General features: G+C 59.1%; 3 protein-coding genes across 13 annotated transcripts; 2 read left to right on the plus strand and 1 right to left on the minus strand.

Annotated features, from left to right (window-relative positions):
* Positions 1-241: 241 nt before the first annotated feature.
* On the plus strand, positions 242-18,558 carry LOC102160290 (lipocalin 1-like). Of its 3 annotated transcripts, XR_014842601.1 has the most exons (7): positions 242-470; positions 1,079-1,212; positions 1,736-1,809; positions 2,001-2,114; positions 2,549-2,653; positions 14,172-15,964; positions 17,347-18,558. XR_014842601.1 is itself a non-coding variant. In XM_005660556.3 (6 exons), the coding sequence occupies exons 1-6, from the start codon at positions 360-362 to the stop codon at positions 3,313-3,315; spliced, it is 564 nt and encodes a 187-aa protein (XP_005660613.1). In that variant the 5' UTR covers positions 242-359; the 3' UTR covers positions 3,316-3,403. The 3 variants fall into 3 exon arrangements, 2 of the variants coding, with proteins under 2 accessions (XP_005660613.1, XP_084876261.1); XM_005660556.3 differs by lacking the exons at positions 14,172-15,964; positions 17,347-18,558 and adding an exon at positions 3,290-3,403; XM_085020135.1 differs by lacking the exons at positions 2,001-2,114; positions 14,172-15,964; positions 17,347-18,558 and adding an exon at positions 3,290-4,398.
* GLT6D1 (glycosyltransferase 6 domain containing 1) lies at positions 4,763-24,679 on the minus strand. Of its 6 annotated transcripts, XM_085020118.1 has the most exons (7): positions 22,977-24,679; positions 22,313-22,854; positions 17,454-17,600; positions 16,749-16,828; positions 12,315-12,362; positions 9,026-9,163; positions 4,763-8,573 (listed from the first exon to the last, which is right to left on the minus strand). In XM_085020118.1, exons 4-7 carry the CDS (start codon positions 16,820-16,822, stop codon positions 7,904-7,906), a joined length of 930 nt encoding a protein of 309 aa, XP_084876244.1. In that variant the 5' UTR covers positions 16,823-16,828; positions 17,454-17,600; positions 22,313-22,854; positions 22,977-24,679; the 3' UTR covers positions 4,763-7,903. The 6 variants fall into 6 exon arrangements, with proteins under 6 accessions (XP_084876244.1, XP_084876248.1, XP_084876239.1 ...); XM_085020122.1 differs by lacking the exon at positions 22,313-22,854 and having other exon boundaries at positions 24,347-24,679; XM_085020113.1 differs by lacking the exon at positions 22,313-22,854 and having other exon boundaries at positions 23,464-23,763.
* Positions 23,897-26,092, plus strand: LCN9 (lipocalin 9). 4 transcript variants are annotated; one of them, XR_002340976.2, is made up of 7 exons: positions 23,897-24,035; positions 24,336-24,472; positions 24,647-24,720; positions 25,012-25,122; positions 25,390-25,454; positions 25,601-25,647; positions 25,830-26,092. XR_002340976.2 is itself a non-coding variant. In XM_005660553.4 (7 exons), the coding sequence occupies exons 1-6, from the start codon at positions 23,940-23,942 to the stop codon at positions 25,624-25,626; spliced, it is 546 nt and encodes a 181-aa protein (XP_005660610.1). In that variant the 5' UTR covers positions 23,897-23,939; the 3' UTR covers positions 25,627-25,647; positions 25,830-26,092. The 4 variants fall into 4 exon arrangements, 3 of the variants coding, with proteins under 3 accessions (XP_005660610.1, XP_084876264.1, XP_084876263.1); XM_005660553.4 differs by having other exon boundaries at positions 25,353-25,454; XM_085020138.1 differs by lacking the exons at positions 25,601-25,647; positions 25,830-26,092 and having other exon boundaries at positions 25,080-25,122.
* The last annotated feature ends 1,296 nt before the right edge of the window (positions 26,093-27,388 follow it).

Consider the following 27,388-nt stretch of genomic DNA (forward strand, 5'->3'; position numbering starts at 1 on the left):
GGAGGAGGGGGCGTCCCTGCCTTCCTGGCTCTGGCAGGTGGACGGATGGCCTCCCCCAGGAGACCGGCAGGCCGGGGGGGTGGGCGGCGGAGCCCTGAGGGGTGAGCAGACCCGCCTCCCACGGGCTCCCAGGACAAAACAATGTGGTCAGACTGCCCTGGCAGCCTCAGCACCGGGCCAAACACCGCCCTTCGCTCCTATAGATGCCAGGCAGGTAGCAGAGAGGCCGTCATCCCCGTGGGAATGATTCCAGAACCCTCCCGGGGGAGCAGGCTGGGACAACAAGAGGCCCCGGGGGGACAGGCACTAAGAAGGGGCACGGGCTGCCCAGGCTCTCCTTCCTCTGGGGCACTGCGGTCATGGCCTTGGGCAGACGGCCCCTCCTGCTGCTGACCCTCAGCCTGGGCCTGGCCGGGGCCCAGAAGAGCCCAGAAGACGTGCCGGTGCAGCCAGGCTTTGACGCCCGGAAGGTAACCGTGGGGCTCTGTCTGGGGCATGGACGTGGATGCAAGTGTCCCATGAAGGTGATGCCAGGGGCAGGCGAACAGGGGTGGGGGCAGGACACGGAGGGCGAGGCAGGTGAGGGGCTTCTGTCTGCCCAGGCAGGCCTGGCTGAGCACGGGTGGTGTTGCTGCTGGGATGACGGGAGGGGCCTGTCCTGGGGGGAGGAGGGGCTCAGGCCACTGCTGCTCCGTCTGACCCCACTGCGCTGGGCTGGGGGTGGGGAACTCGGGCAGTTCCAGGACGGCCCTCTCCCTCCTGGACTCGGCTGGCACGTAGGGAAGCCAGAGTGGACCGGGGAGCAGGTGCAGGAGGAGCTGAAGGAAGCGGGGGAGAGGGAGACGGTGCAGCCCGCACGGGGCGTGGCGGGAGGACGAAGAGCCTGACAGGGACATGTACCAGGAGGCAGCGGCCGCTTGTCCCCCAGCCTCCACCCACGGTGCTACCAGTACAGCCAGGGCCCAAGACCACGCCCAGCAGCCCTCGGCCCTGGTCCTGGGCCCCGAGGGCCAAGCCTGGGAGATCCGGGCGCCACGCGGCTCACGACCCTCACGCACCCCGGGCCTGCACCCCGCAGGTGGAGGGGCGCTGGCTGACCATCCAGCTGGCCGCCAGCCGGGCACACCTGGTCTCCCCGGCCGACCCCCTGCGGCTCGCTCTCCGCTCCATCTGGACCCGGGGCCAGGACGTGGAGCTTGTCTTGTTCGGAATGTGAGTGTGTATCCGGCAGCCCCCCGGGGGCCTCCCAAGGGACAGGACCGTGGTCAAAGCAGAGGGACACATGGCCTGAGCTGGGGGCTGCGGCACACAGCCCCCCCCCCGCCTCAGCTGAGAAACTGAAGCCCCCAGGATGGGGGGCATGGGGCACGGAGCCAAAGGCTTGGTCCAGGCACCAGCCCAGGGGACTGCAGACAGCCCGGGCCAGGTCGCCCGCCCGAGGTCTGAAGCCACCAGCCAAGGGCAGACTGGGCCCACCTCCTTCTGGGAGGCTTGGCCCCGTCTCAGAAACAAGAAGGCCCCCAGCTCTTCGCTGCTGCCCCCCAGCCCCTCCAGCACCCCCCACCCCGCTGGGTGACCCTCCAAAGCCCAGGGGGCCAAGAGCCTAGGGGGCTGCAGGGACCCCAGCTGGAGGCACCCCAACATCCGCCCGGGCTGTCTGAGACGGCACCAGGCCAGGGCGGGAGACGGACCCTTAGGAAGGAGACCCCTGGCCAGCTCCTTTGTGTTTTCCCAGAGGAGAGGGGCTGTGCCAAGGACTCAGTGTCATCGTCCATCCGACGGGGCTCCGAGGCCAGTACCGAGGCCCCCGTGAGTAGCTGCTCTGGCCGGGCCTGCGCTGGGGGAGGGGGAGGCACAGGGAGCCGGGGACACCCTAGGTGGCCAGGGGGGCGCGGGTGCAGGAAGAGACGTCCTCCGGGCCGTGCACTGTCCACGGGCAGAGTGGGGGGGCGGCGGAAGAGCAACCCACGTCAGCGGGTCACCTGTCGGGGTCCCCGCAGTGGAAGGCGGTGGCTCCCTGCTCCTGCACTTCGTGAGCACTGACTACAGCCACCTCATCCTTTACGTCCGCTTCCAGGACGGCGGCGAGGCCACCAGCCTGTGGGCACTGCTGGGTAGGTGCTGACATCTCCCACGCCCGCCGTGCTGGGGAGGACAGAGCCCACACGGCCACGAAAGTGGACGCCACTGAGTCATGCTGGGCTTAGAAAGCGTCTCAGGGAGAAGACAGGCCCCCGGGGGCGAGGTGGGGGCTGTGCCGGGCGGGGGGACACGCCGTCCCGAAAACTGGTTGGAACTGGGGGGCAGAGTATCCCTCTGGGGTCCTTCACCCCAGGACACAGGACGGAGGTCCCCTTGCAAGGAGGGCCGTGCCTGCCGTGCTGAGAATGGACCTGCTTTAGCGGGGACATGCAGGCAAGGGGACAGGGCTGGGCCGCTCAGCAGGTGCAGGAGAGCAGAGGTGGGGCTAGGCAGGGAGCTGGGAGGAGGGCTTCCCCCCAGAAGACCCCTGGTTCGCCGCCCTCGGCACCGGCCCCTGTGGTTTCAGCCAGAAGACACCTGGAGGACCCCCAGTGGCAGGGGCGGTATCTTGAGTTCGTTTCCAAGTTCCAGCTGCAGGAAGCGCCTGTCTTCAACCTTGACGACCCCGATGGTGAGTGCTGGCCTCCAGCCGTGTCCCCTTCGCCCAGGGGAGCTGGGCCGGGAGGAGCTGGGGAGCGCCCACTGGCCATAACCACCCACGCAAGACCAGTCCTGCCAGGTCTCACGAAGCCCCGGGCTCAGAGAGGTCCAGAAACAAGGCTGAGGTCACACAGCCGGGAGGAGGCGCTGAGAAGCGCCGGCCTCTCCCAGGCACCCCCGCCCCGTGCATCATCCCGTCAGTCCACAAAGCCCGGGCCTGCTCAGGGCGCTGAAGATGCACGGAGAACAAGACAGACACATCCTTCAGCCGCTGCGTGGGCGGCGGGGCCACTGCCCTTCAGCTGCTTATTTACTGGAGACAAAGCTGCAGGGGCGGGAGGTGCCGGGGGCGGGGGTGCCGCAGGGAGGCTGCCTGGAGGAGGAGGGGTGAGAGGCATGTGGCCAGAACAGAGAGACGGGCGGGGGAGCCAAGGGGCGGCTGGGGCCGAGGGGTCCTGTGGGCCATGGCGGGGGCCGGGGGACGTGGCAGGATGTGGTGCTGGGCAGCAGAGGGCAAGGCAGTTTGTGCCGTGAGCCTGTTTGATGCGTTGTCTTCAGAATGATGGACGGAGGCCTCGACCCTGACCTTGTCCCCTTCCCTCCACAGCCCAGTGCCCCCCACCCGAAGCCTAGCTCGGGGCCGCCCGAGTTTCCCTGCCAGCCCCCGCCTGCCCCACTGTCCTCCCTCCCTCCCTGCTGCACCCCCACTCGCCCAAGTGCCTTTGAACCCCTCTGCCATCTGGGGGAGCCTCTCCAACCCTGAGCCTGGCCCCTCCCTCCTCGCTGCGGGTCACCAGCTCCTGCCGACCAAAAACTAAGGGGCCCGCGGCCTCTCCCAGTCCGGCCCACGGGCTGGAGAACTCTGCACGTTGGGAGGGGCCAGCAGGTGGCCCCTCAAGCTCCCGCCACAGTGGGCACAGCGTCACAGTCCGGTGGATGGAGCCACCTCCAGGGCTTCGCAGTGGCTCCCCGCCCAGCCAGAGGGGCACTAAGCAACCCCGGCACCGGCCCACGCTCCCCAGAAGAGCCAGGTCAGCCCCTGCCAAGCACTTGCATGGCAGGTGAGCCAAGACAACTCTCTGCCCGCTCCTCAGAGTCAAGGCCCCACAAGGTGGTGCCTGGATGGAAGCCCCCAGCCGGGGCGAGCCAGGGGCCACCTGCCAGCAGGGCTGGCTCTTAGGAAACCAGGTCAGGGGTTTCCCAACCTGGGAATGCCAGAGACAGGTAGGACCAGCTCCTGCCCCAGGAACACCCTTGGCAAGAGCAAGGCTTCCCAGGAGGCCACACATTGCCATGGGCCATCCACCACGGCCACCGCGTGAGGCCAGCACAACAGCGGCAACCCCACCAGCCACCTGTGTGGACTCTACCTGCGGCTCATGCAGAAGCTGGGGGTGCACGTGCTCAAAACACAGCCGCTTCCCGACAAACCAGCAGCCCCATAAGAAACATACAAGGGTAAGAGCTCCTGCTGCAGCTCCGTGGGTTAAGAACCCAACTAGTATCCATGAGGACTCAGTTCAATCCCTGGCCTCCCTCAGTGGGTTAAGGATCCGGTGCTGCCGTGAGCTGTGGTGTAGGTCGCAGACGTGGCTCAGATTCCACGCTGCTGTGGCTGTGGTGCAGGCTGGCAGCTGTCGCTCCAATTGGACCCCTAGCCTGGGAACCTCCGTATGCCACAGGTGTGGCCCTAAAAAAAAAAGAAAGAAAGAAAAATATAAGGGACACGTTGGCATCGTGTCTAAAAGAAAAGCCTTACTCTGGGACACTGAATACACATGACTGGAATAAAAAGATGTGACATTCTTGCCGCGTCCTCCAGGTCATAAACAGCTGCTGATCTTAAGACAACGGTCTATTTCAGGCAATGTAATCAACACGCCAATGGGGCAGTTTCCTCAAACTGCACCCCTACATCTGAAATCCACGTGAAAGAATAAACGTTTTGAGGCGTTTTAGAGAGAAGAGGGGTGTAAATCAATTCGCCGTAAAACACACGGGTGACGATTCTGGGGCGCGGGCTCAGGGATAAAAAGAAGGACCCGCAAAACGGCCCATAGCGTCAAGAAAGCACCGCACGTGAGTACAATAGTTTAATGTCATGGTATCCAATGGTCTCTGAAAAAGCAGTATTTACGCAATAAATAGTGTGGGCAAACAGCCGAGACATTTTGAGCCAAAATAAGTAATAATAGGTTTAGGCCTCCACCTCTGCCTGTCTTAAACTTCATTCCTTATCTTGAACGTTCTGTAATAGCTACAACTTGGGGGTGAGAGGCCGACGCCATGGAAACAAACATCAACGAGTTCCCGCTGTGGCTCCGCCGTTAACAAACCCGACTAGTATCCGTGAGGACGCAGGTTCAATCCCTGGCCTCGCTCCGTGGGTTAAGGATCTGTCGTAGCTGTGGCTGTGGCTCTGGTGTCGGTCGGCAGCTACAGCTCTGATTCGACTCCTAGCCTGGGAACCTCCATGTGCCGCAGGTGTGGCCCTAAAAAGACAAAAGACAAAAAAAAAAAATCTCAACAAATTTGACTAACAAAGCGTTCCTGTCACGTCTGTGAATGCAAACCTCAAAACCCTCTGCGAGATGAAAAGCAGTATCACCTTCAAAAAACGAGCCAAAGACAGAGTTCCTTCTGTGGCGCAGTCGGTTAAGAATCCAGCTCCGGAGGTCGCATCTGCGGCTTGGATTCAACCCCTGGCCCCGGGAGCCTCATATTCCATCAGCGCGGCCGTAACATTTTAATTTAAAAAGAAGGGGAAGAAGAAGAAAAATGAGCAAAAGACAGAATTTGGTCCTTGGCACACACACGATCTAATGGCTGGTGACTCTAGTTTAAAAGAGAGATTGTCACCCTAAGAAATCCAAGGAAAAAGATGCTGTTTTTCTCATCACATTGTCAAAATTATAGTTTTTTTAAAAGTTCAACTTGCACCCACTGTGTGGAAAAGCACACCCTTGCCAGGAGGGAGGGATGTTGGAAAGGCCATCGGGGGCGACCTGTTTTCGGAGTCTTCTAAACAAGCTGTTCTTGGAGTTCCCACTGTGGCGCAAGGCAACGGCTGCATGGCTGCAGCACCACGGTGCAGGTTCGATCCCCGGCCCGGCAGAGTGGGTTAAGGATCCAGCACTGCCGCAGCTGTCGTGTAGGTCACAACTGCGGCTCGGATCTGATCCCGGGTCTGGGAACTCCCTATGCCACGGGGCGGCCAGAAAAGGAAAAAAGCCATTTGTTCTTGGACCTGAAAATTCCAGACATGAACCACCTTATGTCATCAAGGAATTCAGAGCTTGCGTCCGGATCCCATGACAGGTTTCACGGTAGAAACGCGGGACGTCTCAGGGCGTCTCCCAGCCTGGCCCATCAACTGTCAGGAAAAAGCTGTGTCGGTTTCAGGGCAGCCCTGAAATCATAGCCTCGGCTGGGCAGGTCTGGCCGGGGCCACTGATGCTGCCAGCCGTGGGGGTGGGGCTGGGGGCTGACGGAATGTCTCTTTTCTCTGGGTTGAAACTCAAAGGTAGATTTGAAATCGAGAGCTACTTTGTGACATGCGGGAAAGAATGCGTCCCTGCAAGTAGCCCCGTGATTTAGTCCCAGGAGAGAACGAACTACGGGAGACGCGGAAGGAGCAGCGCCACCTCCCAACGTGCTTGCGAAGGACAAGGACATTTGCAGGACGAGGGTGTTGGCGGGTGGGGCGGACGCAACACGACGGGACGCGCACTGGTCCCGGCTCCGGGGCTGGTCCTCCGCTGCCGGGCTCCTGACGACACCTGACTTTTCTTGGCCTCTGGCTTCTCATCCAGCGTGATCATTGATCAGCTCGACATTTTATGGTTTAATTGCCACGACTTTGGGGACACTTACTGGGGCTCCATGACGAGGTGCCTCGGAGGGGGCGGCCTCCACGAGAGAAGTTCTTCTCACAGCCCTGGGGGCTGGAATCCGAGCTCAAGGAGCCGCTCCTCCTGAGGCCCGTCTCCCTGCGGTGTAGACCACACCTCCGGGTCTCACGTCGCGCCCCCTCTGCGGGTCTCCAGCCTCATCTCTCTTGTAACGTCCCTGGTCCTGTTGGCTGAGGGCCCACCCTGGGGACCTCATCTCACCCTAAGGGCCTGGCTAAAGCCGTATCTCCTAACGCGGTCCCGGTCTAGGTCCTGGGGACGAAGACGCCCCCTGTGAACGTGAGGGGGACACGACTCAGGCCACAGCACTGAGCCCTCCCGGGAAGAGGATTCAGAAGAGCAGCGTGTTGCGACCTCCGGCCCTCACAGGCGCTCTGCAGCCCCCCGCTGCTGAGAACAAAGCACTGCTAAGGCTCCATGAGCCCCCGTGGGGGCAGCTCCCCGTCCCGAGCCGCCCGGCACCCCGCTGCCCACTCCAAGCCCTTTGAACTCGCAAAGGAAACCCAGCCGACAGTCTCATCTCCCAGCTGCCCCGCAGCTGCTCGAGGACCCAGTGCTGCTTCCTAACCCTCATCACACCTGGCAGACACCTGCTTCCACCACCGCACCCGGCAGGGGGCTTTTTAAATGATAAATAAAATTCAGTGCCTATAGGAGTTCCCGCCGTAGCAGAGCAGGTTAAGGAGCCAGTGTTACCAAAACGGTGGCGTAGGTCGCCGCTGTGGCTCAGGTTCGATCCCTGGCCCGGGGAATATCCATACGCCACATGTGTGACCAAAATTCACTAATTTCATTAACACCTGTAGATTTTTTTAAAACGAACGTGCTGCCTCTCTTTGCAACAATAAAACAAAGACACGTTTTTGGTGGAACGCCTCCCGTTCACATGCATCCGATGACGTGCTGGACGGCGTGAGAGGGTCCGGGCGGCAGCAGCAGCGTTCCTCCCAAGCCTGAGACGCACCCCACGCCCTCGTGAGCGAGCGGATGAAAGCTTTGTCTTTCCCTCTGCAAGTGGTCCTTTGCCCTTTTGTATCTGGGTGTGTATATGTATTTTTTTCCCCCAACTAGAGTCTTTCTCCATTTAAAAAAAAATTCTTTTTATGCCTCCAAAATCCTTTCCAGCTTATCCACACAACCGGGGATTAAACATTAAAGCATCAGCCTTCTCCTCTGTATCCCGCACTGGCCAAGCTGGATGCCTCCCAAGCGCAAGGGCAGAAACATCTGCTGGGCGGGGTACCTGTTTCTGCCTCTGAAAACTGAAACGTTTGAAGGAGGGGCTGCGGCTTGGGGGCCGCGTGGCCGGGTCAGAACCTCCTTTTGGACCGCTGGGCCACCTTGACATACTGGACCTGGGGCGGCGGGTAGAACTCGGCGTCCCAGTTGTACTCGGGGGACAGCAGCTTGGTGGGCTTCCGGAGGAAGAAGTATTTGTTGAGGTGCTTTTCGTAGGTGCTGTTCAGCCCGGTGTTGAGGTCGTGAATGACACCTTTCAGGTACTCGTCAATGAGGTCGAGCACCTCCAGGGGCGTGCCACCCATGAACGCGCCGTCGTAATAGAAATCGCCCTGTCCAAACGGGATGCAGGCTGCCGATGTGGGCCTCCGCTCGTAGGGGAAACTCCTGGTGTTTTGGAAGTACCACCAGCCGTGCAGCTGAGCCACCCGCGTGCCCAGGGCCTCCACCCCGACGTGGTTCTGGAAGATCTGGGTGACGGTCATACCAAAGAGAAAGTCGACTTCGCCCTGGATGCCTTCAACGATGTGCCTGCCCAGGCTGCTCATGCGCCTGAGATGGAAGTCGGACGGCCAGCCGTCCTCCGAGACGATAAACACTTTGAGCCGTCGGAGGGGCCCCCACTCGAGCTCGGGCAGCCGGTCCAGGGTGTCCACCAGGACGTAGAAAACCACCCTGTGGCCTCTCATGAAGTACTCATTCGCCGAGAGCAGGAACGGCTCCAGGTACTCGTCGGCGAGCCTGCAAAACACGCGCGGGGAGGAAGACGGATGGTCGCCTCCCTGACGCTGCACGGGGGCGAGCACGTCGCCAAACCCCATCAACGTGGGAGGCGGCGACCCGGCAGAACCCCCAGCCCCCGGCCGGGCAGGGGGTGGGGGTGAGGGCAGTGAAGTCGGGCCTGCGTTTCAGCTGCAGCGGTTATGGCAGGAGGAGGTGGAGGGCCCTGGGGTCAGAGAAACGTCTCTAAAGTTTGGGGGCCCCCTCGGAAGGAGAGAGAACGAGCGCTAACTGGACACGCGGGAAAAGGCAGCTGGTGGTGGAAATGACCCAGGGAAGGAAGGGGAAGAGCAGGCCACATTGTGCACAGGACAGCCCGCCAGAAGCAACGGCTCCAGGGATGGAGGAACGGCCCCTGCGTGGTCGTGTGCGTGTTTCCAGAATAAAAACCGGCACAGGCTGGCGGCCCCTACCTGCCGGTAGCAAAAACAGCCAGGCCCAGAGTGAGGTTCCGCTTTCTGTAGTGTCTTTGCAGCACCTGTCTCCTGAACGTGCCTTCCCAGATCACGGGAGCGTGCCAGCTCGTGGTGGTTACCACATCAGGGCGTTTCCTGCGGCACGAACAGGAAGCAAATGAAGCAGGTACCGCCTTGACCGTGGCAGCAGCAGAGGCTGCCTGAGCAATAACATCGAACGCGTATAAAGTCCGGACACTGTGGCTCGGAGGGTGTGGCTCCTGTGGTCCGGGCAGCGGCAGGTCCTGGTCCCTGCCCTCCACGTGGGGAAACAGAGGCACAGGGGCCGGAGATGTTGCTTAACATCCGAGTGGACGCCTGTGGTCAGGAGGCAGGACCCAGCCAGTTCAGCTCCCATCTTCACACCACCAGCCTTTGCAGCCCGGGACCCTTTAGAGCTCAAACTGCAGCTCCAACACGGAGACCAGACTCAGAACTTCCCTGCTTATTGCCTGAAGCCAGTGCTGCAGGCCCAGCCCTGCCGACTCCTTCGTGTCTTTACTTTCCATTCTCTCTCCTGCCCCTTTCCCCTAGAAGATCTAGAGGGTGCGTGTTTGCTTGTTTTGTCTTTTTAGGGCCACACCCACAGCATATGGAGGTTCCCAGGCTAGGGGTGGAATCAGAGCTGTAACTGCCGCCTACACCACAGCCACAGCAATGCTGGATCCTTCACCCACTGAGCGAGGCCAGGGATTGAACCTGTGTCCTCATAGATACTCGTTGGCTTCATTACCGCTGAGCCACGACGGGAACTCCTAGAGGGTGGTTTTTATGTTAAACATTGTCCCTCCTATTTTAAGTCCATCAGTGCCATCCAGCAGGAAAAAACGAATCTAAAAGGGGAGAGACATTAGATTCGCTTTCAAGAACAAGAAAATAACAAACAGGACTGGAAATACACAGAGCTGGTTCAGCATTTGAAAAATCATTCAATGCAACCCACCACAGCCGGAAGCAAAAGAAGAACCCTCAAAAGCTCACATCAGCTGACACAACCATTCACGACAAAAAGGAAAGAAAGTAAAAGTCTCAGAAATACAGGAGTTCCCGTCGTGGCGCAGTTGTTAACGAATCCGACTAGGAACCATGAGGTTGCGGGTTCGGTCCCTGCCCTTGCTCAGTGGGTTAACGATCCGGCGTTGCCGTGAGCTGTGGTGTAGGTTGCAGATGCGGCTCGGATCCCGCGTTGCTGTGGCTCTGGCGTAGGCCAGTGGCTACAGCTCCGATTCGACCCCTAGCCTGGGAACCTCCATATGCCACGGGAGCGGCCCAAGAAATAGCAACAACAACAACAAAAAGACAAAAGAAGACAAAAAGACAAAAAAATAAAAATAAATAAAAATAAAAAAATTCTCAGAAATACAAAGAGACGGAAATAATTGATAAAGAATATCTACAAAAACCCTGTAGTTAGCATCACCCTCAATGGTAAAAGGCTGGATGCTTTCTGGCCCAGTGGGTTAAGGATCCAGCTACAGCGGCTCAGGTGGCTGTGGAAGCACAGGTTCGATCCCTGGCCCCATGCAGTAGGTTAAGGATCTGGCATTGCCACATCTAGGGCCTAGGTCACAACGGCAGCTTAGATTTGATCCCTTGCCCGGGGACTTCCATGTACCTTGGATGCAGCCAAAAAAAAAAAAAAAAAAAAATACCAGATGCTTTCTTCCTAAGACTGGGAACAAAGCAAGGATGTCCACGCTCACCAGCTCTTATTCAACAGAGTAATGGATGTTCCCGCCATTGCAATAAGACAAGAAAAGGACATAAAGGCATCAGACTGGCAGGAACAAAATGATGCCGTCCCTATTTGCAAATGCCTTGATTGTTGACATAGAAAATCCTAAGGAATCTACAAATAGTCTCCTAGAACTAGTAAGGCTCCCAGAACTAGTAAGTGAATTCAGCAAGGTTACAGGATCTGAGGCCAACACACACAAAAAATTAGTCTCATTCTTTTCTATGAGCGATGAACATGCAGAAACAGAAATTTGAAAACACCGTGCTATCGACAGCTGACCCCCCAAAATGAAATACTTTTCCGTACAACCATATCCCCCAGTGGTCACTCGCCATGTCCCCTCCCTGCAAATGCTGGCACCAACTAATCCACGTTCGGTCTCTGTAGCCTTTGCAAGTCATTGAAGGTTTATCATGTTTATCATTAAAAGTAAGTAAAAGCAGGAAGTTCCCACTGCGGCTCATCGGTAATGAACCCGGCTAGTATCCATGAGGAAGGGGGTTCCATTCCTGGCCTCGCTTGGTGGGTTAAGGATCCAGCGTTGCCGTGAGCTGTGGTGTAGGTCGAAGATGTGGCTTGGATCTGGTGTTGATATGACTGTGGTGTAGGCTGGCAGGTGCAGCTCTGATTCGACCCCTAGGCTGAGACTACCATATGCTGTGGGTGTGGCCTTAAAAAGCAAAAAAAAAAAAGTAAGCAAAAGCAAACAAACGAACAAATCATATAAGCAGGTTTTGCATAAACCAAGGAGGACCGTGTCATGAAGCGTGATTTCTGATTAATCTAACTCTAAGCACCTGAGTCCATTTCGAGAACACACGTGTGCAAAAGGAAGGCACAGACGATTAAATAAAAAGGAATGACAGACATATCAAGAGAGTTCAAACACAGTCCTACCTACAGAAACGCACGTTAATTGGGACATTTTAACCAGCAGTCTTGCCAAGAATAAATGATTTTCTGATACTTGAGTTTATCTGCTGTAGACGAGACAGGGTGATGGCACAGGGACGAAAGAAACGCGGCCACCTTACATCAAAACACGACACCTGCCTCCTTGGACCCAGCGACTGACTCAGTCTGGGGCATCATCCCCCAGATAAACTCGGAGGACCGTGGGAGCCACAGGCTCGGGGGCTGGAGCGTGCCCGGCAGTAACCCCAAACGGTAAGCAATCAAAGCCCAGGAGGAAACTGGCTAATCCATGGCAGCCTAGAACCACGAAGCAGAGAACAGCCTCCCCAAGAGCCGAGGCCAAAGAGACACTGTCGTAGCTTTTTGAGCTGCCTCCAGGGGGGCTCTCTCTCCCACTGGACAAAGCAGGAAGGTTCGAGCACGTAGGGTCAGTGTTAATTCCAGCCGCAGCAACCCCCTCCCCCCAGGATGGCTGGGAAACAAGCAGAAGCTGGATCCCTCCAAACTGAGTTCCTGCCTGTGTGTGTGCAAGCAAGTATTTGGGGGGGGTGCATGTGCCCGCGTGGAGAGGGCAATAGGCATTTTTTTTCTTACCTGGGATCAAACCATTCTGAGAGCGGCAGCTCTTCTGCTCGGTCGTTCCTGGCCATGAAGGGAAATCAAGGTATTGTGAGGAATCCATTCGTTCCACAAAAATTTACCGAGCCCGCGAGGTGTGGCGGGTGCTGCTTGGTGCTGCCCCTACGACTGACCACGCAGCCCCAGCCCCTGGCACCTGCACCGGGAGTAGTAGCCCTAAGCGGTCCCCGGGGTAGGTGCCACCAGAGTGACAGGGCTCTGGGGAGCGTGGGCTTGAATGGGGCCCATCCAGCCCCAATTCAGGCCCAGGGGAGGCCACTTGGAGAGGAGCCACCTCCCCCAGGGCTGGAAGGGAGCCGGTGTCCGGAGAGCCATGCGGGGGGAAGGGAGGAAGGCAGGAAAGGACGTGTGGTTGGGAGCACAGACTGAGAAAAGCAAAACCAGGCGTTCCCGAAGCAGCTCGGCGGGGACAGACCCGACTAGGATCCATGAGGACGTGGGTTCCATCCCTGGCCTCACTCAGTGGGTTAAGGAGCCCATGTTGCCGTGGCTGTGGTGGAGGCCGGCAGCTGCAGCTCCGATTCGACCCCTAGCCTGGGAACCTCCATATGCCACAGGTGCAGCCCTAAAAACAAACAAACCCCCCAAATTAACAGCAGATTAGAGAACCTGCATCGAGGCAATGCCACCCCTCCCCGATTCCCCTTCGGGGGTGGGGGCACCCCCCCCCCCGTCAGGGCTGCTCCTTGACTGACAGCAGATCCCTCCGCTTACACACACTCAGTACATGCGAGCTAACTGCACCTGCACACACGGTCCATGCCCTTCCTCCCAGCCCCGCCACCACTGGGACCCCCAGCTCCTGCCAGGTTGGCCTCCCAGGTTGCAGCGTCTATACAGCACAATTCTTGCTAGCAGAGACCCGCTTCCAGAGGGAGGTGTGCCAGGCAACAGGACACCCATCCGGTTTGAGTTTAAGATAAGCCACAAATACTTTCATAAAGAAGGGCCCAGGTGCTGTGTGGGGAAGCTCAGCTACAAATGATACAGGACCAGAAACTCAGCTCGAGCCGAGCCTTCTGCATTGTTATGTGTTAAATCCCTGTCCTCTCTGTCAAGGACCTCTCCTCAGAGTAATGAAAAAAATCATCTCTGTTCTGACTTCAAAGACTTATTACGATTTGAATAACAAAACTTCTAAAATGCAGCTCCATTTGTTAACTCTCTCTCTTTTTTCATTTTATGGCCACAGCCACGGCAGATGGACGTTCCGACCAGGGATTGAATCCGAGACACAGCTGCAACCTACGCCACAGCAGCGGCAACACCGGATCCTTTACCCCAATGCGCCGGGCTGGGGGTTGAAGCCCCACCTCTGCAGCAACCCGAGCCGCTGGGGTTTTTTTAATGATTTTATTTTTTCCATTATAGCTGATTTACCGTGTTCTGTCAATTTTCTACTGTACAGCAAGGTGACCCAGTCACACACACACATGCAATCCTTGCTCACATCACCCTCCACCAGGCTCCATCATAAGTGACTAGATGCTTAACCTACTCACTGTGCCACAGCAGGGACTCCAATCCAAGAGTGACTGCTGTTTTGTCTTTTGTCTTTTTTTTTTAGGGCCACACCCAAGGCATAGAGAGGTTAGGGGTCAAATAGGATCTGTAGCTGCTGGCCTACACCACAGCCACAGCAATGCGGGATCCTTAACCCACTGAGCAAGGCCAGGGATTGAACCTGCGTCCTCATGGATACTCGTCAGATTTGCTTCCGCTGCGCTAGCAGGAACTCCTGGCAGTGACAGTTACGAGCGCCTTGCTTTGGTCAGATTTCCCGTGTGTCCCTAACGCCCTTTTCCTGCTCAGGGTCCTGTCGGGGCCCCCGTGGCCCCCGTCTCCTTGGGCTCCTCTTGGCTGAGAGCTTCTCAGACCACAGCCAGAACCTGTCCCGGCTGCTAGGACCGTGATCACGTGGCTGAGGGCGTGTTTCGAGGCTTCTCCACTGCGAAGCTACCACACGTCCCACCCCCTGGAGGGCAGTGCCTCGCCAACTTGGAATTCTTCGGATCGGGAGTTTGGGCTCTTCTCGCTCAACTATTTGCTTGCTTGTTTATATCCATGTGGGCCCGTGGGTCGCTACTTTCTACTTCGGGATGTAGCCCAATATTGCTTTCTTTGCCTGCTCACATCCTTCCACCGCTGTCCATCGGGAACCCTTCGGGCCGGCTCCTGTGCTCCTTGGATGCGCTCCAGGCTCATTCTGTACATGTGCTGTCTGGGTCTCGTTTCTCCAAGGAGCCTTGTCGGGGGATCTGCTTGGCTCGCAGCATAATGTTAGAAACAAAGGGTTGAGGCTCAGTGCGCTCGCTGCTCCTGGCGGTGGGCGGGGCCGGGGGGGCATCGTTTCTCAGCGCTCTCAGCTGACAGCGTGAGGAAATGTGTGTTTCTACCAACCGGTGTCTAGAAACCCTTCCCCAGGTACCCTCTGTGCCCCGTGAAGCTAAACAACAGCCCGCACTGGTGTCTCCAGCTCCTTCGCCACACGGACCCACCTGCTGTCCCCGCTCACCCACAGATGCTCCCCCACCAGTGGCACGCTGGCTCCCACGCCCCGCCACCCACTTAGCGGCTCCGTGCCCGGAGGCGAGCACTCTGGCTTCAGCGTCGCTACCCTGCGCTGCTGCAGGAAAGCGTTACCGACCAGAGACTCTCGTGTACGCCGCTCTTGCGCATTTATTTTTACAGACTCCACTCGGTTCCAGGGTGACCTCGGTCAGCGCCTTCCTCTGCCCTCAGGGAGCTTGTTCCGGGCGCATTCGACACGGGTTGATCACCGTGGCATGTTCAGCATCCTTCCTGGCATTCCTCAGCCTCCTAAAAGACTGTTCATCCAGGTTAAGCCCCACTCGTGCTGTAAGAGCCTATGGGTTTTGGAGCATAGCGTCACGTGTCCGCCACTGCGGTGTCACACAGGCTCCACTGGCCCCCCTCCTCTGTGCTCACCTGTCCACCCGCCCCTGGGAACCACTGATCTCTCTCCCGTCTCCACAGGTTTGCCTGGGGGGCTGGAATCTTTCCGGGTGGTCTTTTCAGATTCGCGTCTGGCTTCCTTCACTTCCACGAGTGACGTTTCCTCCGCCCTCTTTCCACAGCTGAGTCACGCTCCCACATCTGGAGGTCACAGCTCATGTACGCACTCGCCTGCTGCAGGGCACCTTGGATGCGTCCCGATTTTAAGCAATCATGGATAAAGCTGCTCTGAGACCTGTGCGGGTTGTTTGCAGTGCGTTTCCAAATGGCTTGGACTGACCCTCTGAGGACCACGGCCGGGTCCCTGGAAAGCCCACAAGTGGCTTTGCGAGACACCGTCACACGGCCTTCCAAAGAGAACGTACCTTTTGGCGGTGCCAATCGATGCATTGTGGCTTCTCACTGTTGGGGGTGTTCTTTGGCCGCACCCACGGCATGGGCCAGGGATGGAAACCGAGCCACGGCCGTGACAACCCCAGATGCTTAACCCCCAGAGCCACCAGGGAACGCCTAAGCGTTCTTTACGTCTTTTGGATACAAGCCTGTTTTGTAAAGGTTTCATTTTTTTATTTCTCATGACATGATTGCTTTTCTCTTTTCTTTTTTTCCTTGTTAGGGCGGCACCCACAGCATATAGACGTTCCCAGGCTAGGGGTCGAATCGGAGCTGCCTCTGCCGGCCTCCACCACCGCCAGAGCCACAGCTTGTAGCAACGCCGGATCCTCCAGCACTGAGCCACCCACGTCTTCATGGACACTGTGCCGGGTCCTTAACCCACTGAGCCACAGCAGGAACTCCACGACTGCTCTTCAAATCGCGTTTGGAAAGACTGCCTTGCTTAGGAGGGGAACCAGGAGGCCTGAGCACAGAGGAAGGAAGCACCGGAATTTTTCTCCAGGAGAGAAAGTGAGTGGGTCACAGAGGTGTCCCCAGGTCACACACTGCCATCGCAGCTCCCCGTGGTCTCCTTTGCAGCAGACACCAGCTGACGCTTTGGGAGCGTTTGTGCTTCGTCGGTACTAGCAACCTCATGCTATCAGCTCCTTATTTTTCCTTCGTGACACTAACGCCGTAAGCCATGTCATCCCTAATCCCCTCTTCTGTTCGTCGGCTCTGCCTTCTCCAGCTGGGACAGGACGGGACGGGACCTGGCACAGGGAAGGGCGTGTCCTCTGCCGCTGCTCGCTCAGCACCTGGGTCAGAGCCCAGCCCCCAGACAGGGCTGGATCAATACTCGCCGAACATTTGGAAAGGAAAGAATGAAGGTAAAGCACCCTTTGCTTGGCCCCCCAGAGAGGGGGGTCGGCCCGATTCATTTCCAGAGTGCTCTAAACATCTTTAGCCAAAGCTCCGAGGTTCCCGCCGTCTCCACCAAGCCCTGCAGGTCCCACCTCCTCAGTGTTTGATATTTACCTGAAGTAACGCTTGAGCAGCAAGAGGGCTGAGAGCCACGGGACCAACAGCAGCACTTTCCTTTTAAGATGCATCGTCTCCTAGAGGAGAAGGACAGAGACGTCGATTTTACACAAGATTTTACACAACGAACCGTCCCGCCTCTGCCCCTCCTACCGAGGGACCCGCGGCCTCGTTAGAGACCACACTGACCCCGTGAAACCGGCCCTTCGCTCCAGGGCAGTGACAGCGAGCGAGCTGGGGTCATGAGGAGGGCGCAGTCTGTCCCCAGAGTTTCATTCTTTCTCCTCACCAAAACACCGAAAGCTGCATCATTTGTCCCAAGACCACGGCGAGCTAAGAACACGAGCCTTCTTGAAGGCTGATGCTGGTGAACAGGGATTAACCTTTGAATAAGCAAGGAGCTCCCATGGTAGCTCAGTAGGTTAAGAGCCTGACTAGCATCCATGAGGACGCAGGTTCAATCCCTGGCCTCGCTCAGTGGGTTAAGGATCCGGCACTGCCGTGAGCCGTGGTGCAGGTCGCCGATGCGGCTCGGATCCCACGTTGCTGTGGCGGTGGTAGAGGCCGGCAGCTGCAGCTCCCATTTGACCCCTAGCCTGGGAACCTCCATATGCCGCAGGTGTGGCCCTAAAAAGAAGAGAATCTGAATAAGCAAAATAAGAAATGAAAGAGGAGAAATCACAGTGGATACTGTAGGAATACCACAAGCCGTGAGAGGCCTCGCTGGGGAACGACGTGCCGTCAGATATGGGCCGCTGCGGAAGAAATGGACAACTTTCTGGAAGCGCACAGCCCCCCAAGTCTGGATCAAGAAGAAATCGGTAACGTGAACAGACTAGAAGTGACCACCTAGAAATGAAACAGAAAAAAACTCTTTTTTAGAAAAATCTGAACATAAGTCATCAGGTTCTAACACGGAAACGGTGGCTCTTGCCACCGCCTGTCGCCTGCCCTGAGCTCCACGTGGGATTTCTGTGGGCGCGTCTGCAGGGCTGTGCGCTGAGCAGAAGGGAGACCCCAGTATTCACGGCCCAGGGCCACACCTGCCGGTTCAGTGGCCACTGAGGCCGTCCAGCACATGAAACGGGGCGCGTCTGACTTGAGATGTGCTGTGGGAGCGCAGAACACGCTGGGCTCGGAAGGCAAACGTAGGAGGAGAGAGCCTCAGCTCCCATCCGTCCACGGATGCGGATTAGACAGTCTGGAGAGCAAAGGACGACACTGACACACCGAAATCCACCTGCTGCTTTTCACCTCCTGGGATGTGCTTCCTAGAACCCGGTTCGCCGCCAAGGCCGCCCACAGAGCTCTCACGCTGGACACCTCCACACCCGCCGGGCTTCCCCCGGGCGGTTTTCAAGCCCTGTAATGCGACCCTGGCTCCGCTGAAATCCAAGGACTCCAGCAATGCCGCGTGGGTGGGGGGCCACGGCGTCTCTCCAGAGGGAGGCTTTGTGACAACGTCCCGGAGGGGGGCACCCCACTTCCCCACCTCCCTTCCGAGGAGGCCCTTCACCTCGAGTGGGTGACCTGAGAGGCGGCAGAGGGAGCCCACAGGGGCAGGTGTTTTCCAAGTCTTTGTAAGGTCGTGGCGCAGGGCGTTGAGCCTTCCGTGGGGTGATGTCAGCAGAACCTTCGATGATGCGGGCGCCAGGAAGTCACAGTCACAATGATGCCCCTGGCGGCAGGGGCTCCTCGTGGCCGCCGGACGCAGGACTAGGTCCCGCCCGAACCATTCAAGGGTATTTTATTTGGTTCGTTCCTTTGTGTTTTATTAAAGTATAGTTGATTTGCAATGTTTTAAAAATTTCTGCTATAGGAGTTCCCTTCGCGGCTCAGTGGTTAATGAATCCAACTAGGAACCATGAGGTCGTGGGTTCAATCCCTGGCCTTGCTCGGGGGGTTAGGGATCCAGCGTTGCTGTGAGCTGTGGGGTAGGTCATAGATGTGGCTCGGATCCCGCGTTGCTGTGGCTCTGCCGTAGGCCGGTGGCTACAGCTCTGACTGGACCCCTAGCCTGGGAACTTCCATACGTCGCAGGAGCAGCCCTAGAAAAGGCAAAAAGACAAAAAAAAAATTTTTTAATAAATAAATAAAAATTTTCTGCTATAAAGTGACCCATACATATATACACATTCTTTTTGTGTGTGTGTGGCCACACCCTTGGCAAATGGATGTTCCCAGGCTAGGGGTCAAACTGGAGCCCCAGTGGCTGGCCTACACCCCAGCAACAGCAACGCGGGATCCTTAATCCACGGAGCAAGGCCAGGGATCGAACCCGCATCCTCATGGATACTGGTTGGGTTGGTAACCCACTGAGCCATATCTATACATTCTTTAGACAAATGCCGTATGATGTCTCTCATATGTGGACTCCAAAACATGGCACAAATGAAGGGTATTTCAAATTGTCTTTCGATTCTCGCATCTTCCGTCGTCCCTCCTGCTGCCTAGAGACTGACCCTGCAGGGAGGCGACTCAAGCGGTGTGTGTTCACGCGTATGACGCAGAGTGTCCCCCGCCCCCACCCCCGCCCCCCAGGCAGCGGATTCGTCCCCAGAAAGCAAACCCCTTCTTCCGCTTTTCAGAATGTTCTTTAAGTACCCATCCCTCTGGCCACAAAAAGAGCACACTTAGGAGTTCCTGACGTGGCGCAGTGGAAACAAATCCGACTAGGAACCATGAGGTTGCAGGTTCGAGCCCCGGCCTCGCTCAGTGGGTTAAGGATCCAGCATTGCCGTGAGCTGTGATATAGGTTGCAGACGTGACTCAGATCTGGCATTGCTGTGGCTGTGGCGTAGGCCAGCAGGGACAGCTCCGATTAGACCCCCCGCCTAGGAACCTCCCTATGCCACGGGTGTGGCCCTAAAAAGCAAAAAAAACAAAAACAAAAACAAAAAGCCCGCTTTCTGTTAGAATATCTGTGGGCTGCGGGGAAATGCAGTGGAACGAGGATGGCCTGTGATCTCACCCCCAAGAGAGTCCCCCCAACCCCCCCGCCCCCCGCCATGAGCGTAACATGGTCCCGCATTTACCTGGAAACATGTTCCCTTTTATTCCTGAGAAAGTCAGACCCACACAAGGTGTATGAAATTCCTGGGGCTACTGCCACAAAGTGACACAAACCATTGTCTTCAAAGGACAGAGATTCATTCTCTGGCAGGTGTGGGGCCAGAAGGCACGAGTCGAGGTGTCTGCCGGCCGCGCTGTCTCCGTGCCCCGAAGTGGCGCAGGCGGTGGCACCCTCCCTCCAGTCCCTGCCTCTCTGGCCGCGGGGCCGGCTCCTCTGCATTCATACTTGGCCCCGTGTTTGCCCACCGGGCAGGTGCCTGTGGACAACGCTGAGCGTGTTGAGGGCACCTCCGCTCAGAAGGCCTCCCGGGTCCTGGGCTCTGTCCCCAAGGAGGGCAGACCCCAGGCAGTGGGCCAGCCGGACCCCATTGCCCCGATGTCCCAGAGCAAGTGACTTGGACATACCTGCTTCTCCCAGCAGCCAAGGCTGACCTTGAATGTGGATCCCCTGTGCACAGGCCGACCCGGCACAGGGGGTGGAAGAGAAGGAAGCCCCGCCCTGCTCTCCCCTTCGCTCTGAGAGCAGAATCCTTCCCACGTGCCGCCCCTGGACCCCGTGCCGTCTCTCTGGGTCCCATTGCAGCCCCTGCACTTTCACAGCTTCCCTTCCCTCTGCCTGGATGCTCTTCCAGGGGCCTCGATGAGGGGACCAGGCTTCTCGTTCTGGGGCCAAGCCCACCCCAGCCTCCTCGGGACCCCACAGTCCAGGAGGAAGCTCTCACGCAGGCTCAGATCCTGCTCCTGCACCATCCCCGTCCTTGCTGTGCCAAAGAGAAGGGGGGGCTCTCTGATGGCTTTTGTGCCAGGCCCGGGACCCTTTGGAGGCGAAAGAGCCGGGAGGTGGCGCTGGCCCAAGCTGCCTCTCCCCACAGGGGGGTATTGGCTCCTCCGCTCACCTCCAAAGACTTGGGTCTGGAGCACTCTGGGGGGGCGGCTGCAGAACTCCCAGGGGGCCGAGACCCGCTCTCTGGACTCCCCAGGAGGTCCCAGCAGGAGGCCGGGTTGGAGGTCACCTAACTGAATATCTAGATGGACCCAGCAGCCCCGGGCTCTCCAGGGACCCGGTGGGGAACGGCCCTTCCGCAGCGTGTGGAGAACGGAGCACGTGCCGGGCTGGTGGGGGTGGGCGGGGGCTCGAGGTCGTCAGGAGCAGACATGAGCCACATCTGCCACGGCCTGACCCCAGCAGGGGCATCTCTCCTCCTTCACTTTGGGCCCAAAGCCTGTGCCCCAGTGGGGGTCAGGCCATCTGGTCTGTGCTGGCCAAGGAGGGGCCCCAGGGGAGCCCTCCTGATCACTGACGGGCTGCAGGTCACCCCCACGTCCCCGCGGGGCGCTCTCTCATAGCATCGACCTACAGCCACGCCAACCCTACTCGGGGGACCTCTAGTCCAGCCGAAGCTGTCCTACTGCAGAACCATTTCTGAGAATTAGGGACGGAAGCCCAGGTGAGAGACACCTTCACAGATAACTGCTCCCAGTGAGAGGGTGTCTGCTCGGACACCTGCTCCCAGGTGGGGAGAGACGCTTATAGATGCGTCCCAACAGCTCTTTCCTTGGACAGCAGGAAGTCATCTGAGACCCACTCGTCTGGAAAACGGTGGGTCCCCCCAACTTCTGAGTGACCAAGCCAGGTCCCGCTGGGAAGGGAGAGGGCCTCGGGGAGGCCGGGAGCCCTCTGGGAAGCATGACGGCGCCACCGGCAACGGCAGGGAACATGCACCGTGAATAAGACAGAGCCCACCCAGCCCTGCTGCACCTGCTCGCCCTGCGAGCGGAGCAAGGCAGAGGCATCCTACAGGGTTTCTGGGCCCAAGTGAGACCCAGCTGATGGACAGCTGGTGTAGCTTTGTGTCGGAAGAGCTGGTGGGAGCCCACGCGTCCACAAAAGCAAGGACACGGGGGGCAGGGGCAGCCTGGGGGTGGCTCCCAGGGCTCCCTTTTTACCTCCCAGAGGGTGGGATTCTTGCAGCCACATGAGAGTTCTGGCTACCTGTGCTGCCTGGATTACCTGTGTGCTGAGGACCTGTCACAGTCCGTGATGAGAAGCGAGAGTGGAAGAAAAACATCACGTGATGCCCAACCTGGATGAGGGTGAAGCAGTGCCACCAGGTTGTCCCAGAGCCCCAAGAAGTGAGCCTGCCCTACGGCTGGAGGAATCCCAGAAGTGTCACCACGGGGTGGGGCTTTTTAGGGCCAGAATCTCTCCATGGCACCAACAACCACAAGAAACCAGTCTCTCCATATCTGTTACCCTAAAAGATTCAGCCCCTTTCATTCATGCCTGGGGACCATGCTATACCACCAACATCCATCCAACCAGCCTTCCATCCCCTCAGCATCCGTCGTCTGCTACCCAAACACCCACCATCCATCCACCCATACACCATCCCTCACCCAGCCCTCTACCACCCACCAACCATCCAATCATCTGTCTCCCCATCCTTCCATCCACCATCCATCCCTCGGTCCATCCATCCACCACCCACCTGCCTATGACGCTGCTCTGTGACACCATCTTCACCTAAAAGTCAAGAAAACTTTTGAGATATTTTCTATTTTTCCTCACTCCATTTTCCCATTCAAGCAGATATTGGGTTCTGTTTGGAGAAATTTGTGAAGAAAAGTGCGGAGATGGGACTGGAGCTTGGAGGGGTGTGGGGCGGGCCCTGTGTGTGTGCACACATGTGAGTGTGCATGCACGTGCGTTTGCGGGTCTGTGAGTGAGTGTCTGTGTCTGTCGTCGTTCACGGGGCGGAATGTTGATGGAGCGTCTTGATGGGGAGGTGACCCCCGCAAGCACGGGAGCGAGAGGGTGGGGACCGGCCGTGGCTGCTGGCAGGGACTTGGGGTCAGAGCCCAGCACATCCCACCAGGAGGGCCCTTCAAGCAGGCATCATCTCAGAGAGTCACATGGTCCCAGGGCCAAACCACCGGAAGCCCTGCTCCTCCGGGAGCTCATGGAAATCCTGACGCCGGCAGACACATCATAGCTGCCTCCGAGGCAGACCGTGACCTTCAAACGGGAGTCCTGGGAACGTGGGTGAGCAGAGAGGGGTTCTGGGAAGAAGCACCTCCCCAGCCAGTCTCCAGGAATTGCACGCACGGACCAAAGGCGCCAGCTCTGTCCCCACACCCTCCCTGTCCTCTTACCGTGCCCCCTGCTCTCACGGTGACCGAGGCTGGGGACCCTACTGTGAGCAAAGAAGCTGCCGACGGCTGATGGTCAAGCCAGGGTGACCAAAAAGAACAGGACGTGACAGGAGCGATGTGCTCTGCAGGTGGGTGATTCGGGCCCCACACTGAGCAGGACAGAGGTGCCCGTCAGAGCGGGCTCGGCTCACTCAGGGACACAGGGAAGGCCAGCCGTCGGGTCAGGCAGCAGGTGAGGAGACGAGCCCGTGAAGCCACCGTGTGTCGTTTCCTGTTTGTTCAGGGTCACCCTGCCCAGAGCACGGCTCTCCTGAGAACAGGGGCTTAACTCTAATCCCAGCGCCTGGATGTAGCAGTTGCTCAATAAAAAAGGCATTTGGTCAATAAATACACTGTGCCTGTCATTTAAAATAGGATTTAGGGTCCACTGTCCTGGTCAGTCCAGCTCAGCCCCCACCCTGAGCCCCGACCACCAGCCCCCCAGTACCTGGATGCAGCGGGAGGACGGGGCCTGCCCACGTCTGTTCTGGGACCCTGACCCGTACACGTGGCTGCCCGAGCATGTGCATGCTCTCAAATCTGAGCGCCCAGGCGGGGCAGGGCTGGGAGGGGCTGGCTGCTCCAAGGGTACTGCCCTTTGCTGCTCAAGTCCTGTGGCTCTGAGAGCCAGCAAGGCCCCAGTGTCATTTGCCTTTGTGGCCACCAGGGCTTCTGGCCAAGATGCCTGCCCGTCTCCACTGCCCTTTGCAGCTTCAGACCCAGTCGGAGCCCCATCCGGGCAGCCTCCAGTGCGAGCCATCGCGGGCAGACACCGGGAGCGGTGGGGGCGGCCGTGGCAACTCTTGGCCAAGTTCCCAGCAACAGCGGCCTGTGGGGAGGACGGGGCGGCGCCACAGGCCGGAAACCACAGCGCAGGACTGGGTATAAAGGGGACAGGTGGCAGGCCAGGCATGCACCGAGGTCATGGCGCTGCTCCTGCTAAGCCTGTGGCTGAGCCTGGTCTCTGCCCAGGACCTCAACCCCCGAACCATCGTGCGGAGAAACTATGACATAGCCAGGGTGACCCGAGGCCCGGCCTTCCCTCAACCCGGGGGCTTGGATCTGCAACCAGAAGCTGTTCCTGGGGCCTCTCGCTCCCAGCTGCTATGGCAACCTGGGAGGGGAGGGGTCCTGGGAGGGCAGAGGGGTCCTGGGAGGGGAGGGGTCCTGGGAGGGCAGAGGGCATCCTAGCAGGGCAGAGGGGTCCTGGGAGGGGAGGGGTCCTGGGAGGGCAGAGGGGTCCTGGGAAGGGAGGGGTCCTGGGAGGGGAGGGGTCCTGGGAGGAGAGGGGCCCAGCACCCACTGCGGCGTCGCCCCCAGGTGTCGGGGACCTGGTACTCCATCTCCATGGCCTCTGACGACATGAAGCGCATAGAAGAAAACGGGGACCTGCATGTCTTCGTGCAGAGCATCGAGAGCCTCGAAGACGGCCGTCTGAAGTTCAATTTCCACTTCATGTGAGGAGCCCCCGCCCACGGGACTCTCGCCTCCGCCCCCACCCGTGAAGCAGCCTCCTCTGGGGGGCTCCAGGGGGCTGCGTGTCGGGCAGGGGCACGGGGGCGGGGGCCGGGGCGCGCTGAGGCTGGGGCGGGTCCGGGGACGGAGGCTGCTCCACTCCAGACGGTCCGCAGGCTGCACGGGGAGTGCGTGGAGGTGGCCGTGGTCTGTGACAGGACGGACAGGAACGGGGAATACACGCTGGCCTGTGAGTGGGCGCGGGCTCCGCCCTGTCTCGGGCCCCCTCCCTCGGGGCCCAGGCTGATGGCGGGGATTTTAAGAAAGTGAGAGGAGGGGGCCTGACACGTGACCGCTCAGGGCCCCCCCCCCCGGGGGGGGTGGGAGGGCCAGCCTGGGGCTTAGGGAGGTGAGGGGGCGAGGGTTCCGGGGACGAGGTGGGGTCTCCGCCTGCACCGCGACCCGCAGGGCCCCCGGCCCTCTGTCCGTGCCCTGGGCCACCCTCCCGGGGCCGCAGGCGCTGAGCCCGGCGTCCTCGCAGACTTGGGGGAGAACAGGCTGCTGGTCTCGGAGACCGACTACCGTCTGTTCGTGACCTTCCGTCTCCAGAACATCAGAAACGGGACAAAGACACAAGTGCTGGCGCTCTACGGTACCGCCTCCCCCCTGCCCCCCCGCCTCTCAAGTCAGGCCCTGTCCTGGTGGGGTCTCGCCACGCCCCAAGGGGCCCACAGCCAGGCCGCCCACAGGCCATCCAGTCCGGGGCCAGCGCGGACCCTCCCCCCAACTTGGCACCAGCGGCCTCTCTCTGCCGCCCAAACCCTTCCACACGGTGCCAAGGGGCCCGTGAAGGACCTCCGGCCCCTGCCGTTCTGTCGTCAGGACGGCTCTCAGAGCTGAGACCCAGCTTCCTGCACAGATTTGAAAAAGTCTGCAAAACCTACGGGCTTGGCCCGGAAAATATCATCAGCCTGAGCCATCAAGGTAGGGCTCGCGCCCTTCGACGCCAGCAGCCGGGGCGGGGGAGGAGCTGAGGCTCCCGCTCAGCCGGGCCCTGGCGGCAGCCGAGACCCTAGGGTGGGACAGGCACCTCGGCAAGGCCCCGTCTGAGAGCCCGGCTCTCTCCCCAGATCCCTGTTACAGATACAGGAGGTAGAGGAGACCACCCAGGCCTTCGGTGCGTGAGCTCGGCCGGGGCGGGCGGGCGGGCGGGCGGCCGAGGAGCGGGGTGCACCGGGTGCGGCCCCTCCTCCCAGCCCATCCCTCACCCTGCCCCTGGGGGCACCTCCCGGGGTGGTGGGGTCTGTGTCCTGGGGCGGCCGGGACACTGGACCACCAACGGGGGCCCTCAAAACACAGCTTTGCAGCCCCGCGTCTGAACCCCAGTCTGAGCTGCCCCGGGAGGCCCCAGCTCCTCGGCCCGTGAGCACATCACCCAGCCTCAGCTCCGGAGTCACACGGCTCCTCCTCCGTGGCCCCGTCTCTCCTCTTCCGTCTCCCGCAAGTTCACCTGCGGTGGATGTAGCCCTCTCCCCTCCCCAATAATCCAGGTGACCCTGTCTCAGGCCTTAATCACATCTGCGAAGCGCCTTCTCCATAAAAGTCCCTTCTCAGGTTCTGGACGCTGAGCTCTGACTATGGACATGTGGGGGGCTCCTTCTCCAGCTGCCCACCCTCCTCAGGCACCAGCCCCACCCCAGCCAAGATCACCCCCTCCTTCCCCGGGAACTGGTCCCCGGAGCCATCTCACCCGAGAAGTGGGGGCCCCGAGCGCCCCTGATGAGGGTCCATGAGGTTTGGGGGGAGGTCCCAAGGGAGTGCGCCGGGCCCCCACCTCTCAGCGAATACATGGGGGAGGGTCCTGACCATCCCCAGGTATTTCCTGGGTTAAAAGCACCCACCCTGAGAGACGTGACAAAGTGACACACAAAAACCTCTACGCGGCTCTGCCCACGGTCACCCAGCTGTGAGAGCCCACATCCCCCCGCAGGCAGGTGGCTGGATAAAGTGAGGTCTGGCCACGCACCAGACACAGCTCCACATGAAAGGCGTGGGTCCAGGGGTCTCAGGGAATTGTGTCAAGCAGCCAACCCCAAAGGCAACGCTGTGGATTCTGTTGGCATGACAATCTCCAAGTGACAAAACTGGTGACCTAGGGGGATTGGGATGGGAGGGGCCAGAGGAGGTGGGTGTGGCTTACAAGGGCAGCAGGAGGGGCTCATGTGGTGGGTCGTTCTGGATCTGGACTGCAGTGGACATAGCCTGGCACTAAATCCACACACCCTCGGTGCCTGGGATGGGGGATCCGCACGGGGAGAGTGGTACCGACCCCGGCTTCCGGTGGCTGCTGTCCCGCGGTCCCGCAAGACGTCAGCACCAGAGGCTGGATGACGAGGAGGACCAGGGGTCCCTCTGTACTCATCCTCACAGCTGCGCATGACCCCGCACCTTCCCTCAAATAAAAGGTGAGTTCCCGCCGTGGCTCAGCAGTAACGAACCCGACTAGTAGCCACGAGGACGCAGGTTGATTCCTGGCCTCGGTCCGTGGGCTGAAGATCTGGCGTTGCCGTGAGCTGTGGTGTAGGTCACAGACAAGGCTCGGATCCTATGTTGCTGTGGCTGTGGTGTAGGCTGGCAGCTGTAGCTCTGATCCAGCCCCTAACCTGGGAACTTACTATGTGCCGCAGGGACGGCCCTAAAAAGAAAAAAAAAAAATTTAAATAAAATAAGAAAATAAAAAGAGGCTGGGAGTTCCCATCGTGGCTCATCAGAAACAAATCTGACGAGTATCCATGAGGACTCGGGTTCGATCCCTGGCCTCACTCAGTGGGTTAAGCATCCTGCGTTGCTGTGGCTGTGGTGTAGACTGGCAGCTACCACTGCAATTCGACCCCTAGCCTGGGAACCTCCATGTGCCA

The sequence above is a fragment of the Sus scrofa genome, chromosome 1 (assembly GCF_054392235.1).
Source record: "Sus scrofa isolate SSC_HxYL_T2T_F1_AM1 chromosome 1, Sscrofa_HxYL_maternal_Yorkshire_Landrace_v2.0, whole genome shotgun sequence".
Classification (NCBI taxonomy): domain Eukaryota; kingdom Metazoa; phylum Chordata; class Mammalia; order Artiodactyla; family Suidae; genus Sus; species Sus scrofa.

What these genes read in the sequence shown, in the direction of transcription:
- GLT6D1 (XM_085020122.1), bottom strand. Translation starts at nt 16,822, where the DNA reads ATGCATCTTAAAAGGAAAGTGCTGCTGTTGGTCCCGTGGCTCTCAGCC. An exon ending in CTGCTCAAGCGTTACTTCAG is followed by an intron (nt 12,363 to 16,748) that starts GTAAATATCAAA and finishes CTTCATGGCCAG; the next exon opens with GAACGACCGAGCAGAAGAGC. An exon ending in GCTGTTTTTGCTACCGGCAG is followed by an intron (nt 8,574 to 9,025) that starts GTAGGGGCCGCC and finishes CGTGTTTTGCAG; the next exon opens with GCTCGCCGACGAGTACCTGG.
- LOC102160290 (XM_005660556.3), top strand. Translation starts at nt 360, where the DNA reads ATGGCCTTGGGCAGACGGCCCCTCCTGCTGCTGACCCTCAGCCTGGGC. An exon ending in GAGCTTGTCTTGTTCGGAAT is followed by an intron (nt 1,213 to 1,735) that starts GTGAGTGTGTAT and finishes GTGTTTTCCCAG; the next exon opens with AGGAGAGGGGCTGTGCCAAG. An exon ending in CAGCCTGTGGGCACTGCTGG is followed by an intron (nt 2,115 to 2,548) that starts GTAGGTGCTGAC and finishes CTGTGGTTTCAG; the next exon opens with CCAGAAGACACCTGGAGGAC.
- LCN9 (XM_005660553.4), top strand. Translation starts at nt 23,940, where the DNA reads ATGGCGCTGCTCCTGCTAAGCCTGTGGCTGAGCCTGGTCTCTGCCCAG. An exon ending in AAGTTCAATTTCCACTTCAT is followed by an intron (nt 24,473 to 24,646) that starts GTGAGGAGCCCC and finishes GACGGTCCGCAG; the next exon opens with GCTGCACGGGGAGTGCGTGG. An exon ending in ACAAGTGCTGGCGCTCTACG is followed by an intron (nt 25,123 to 25,352) that starts GTACCGCCTCCC and finishes TTCTGTCGTCAG; the next exon opens with GACGGCTCTCAGAGCTGAGA.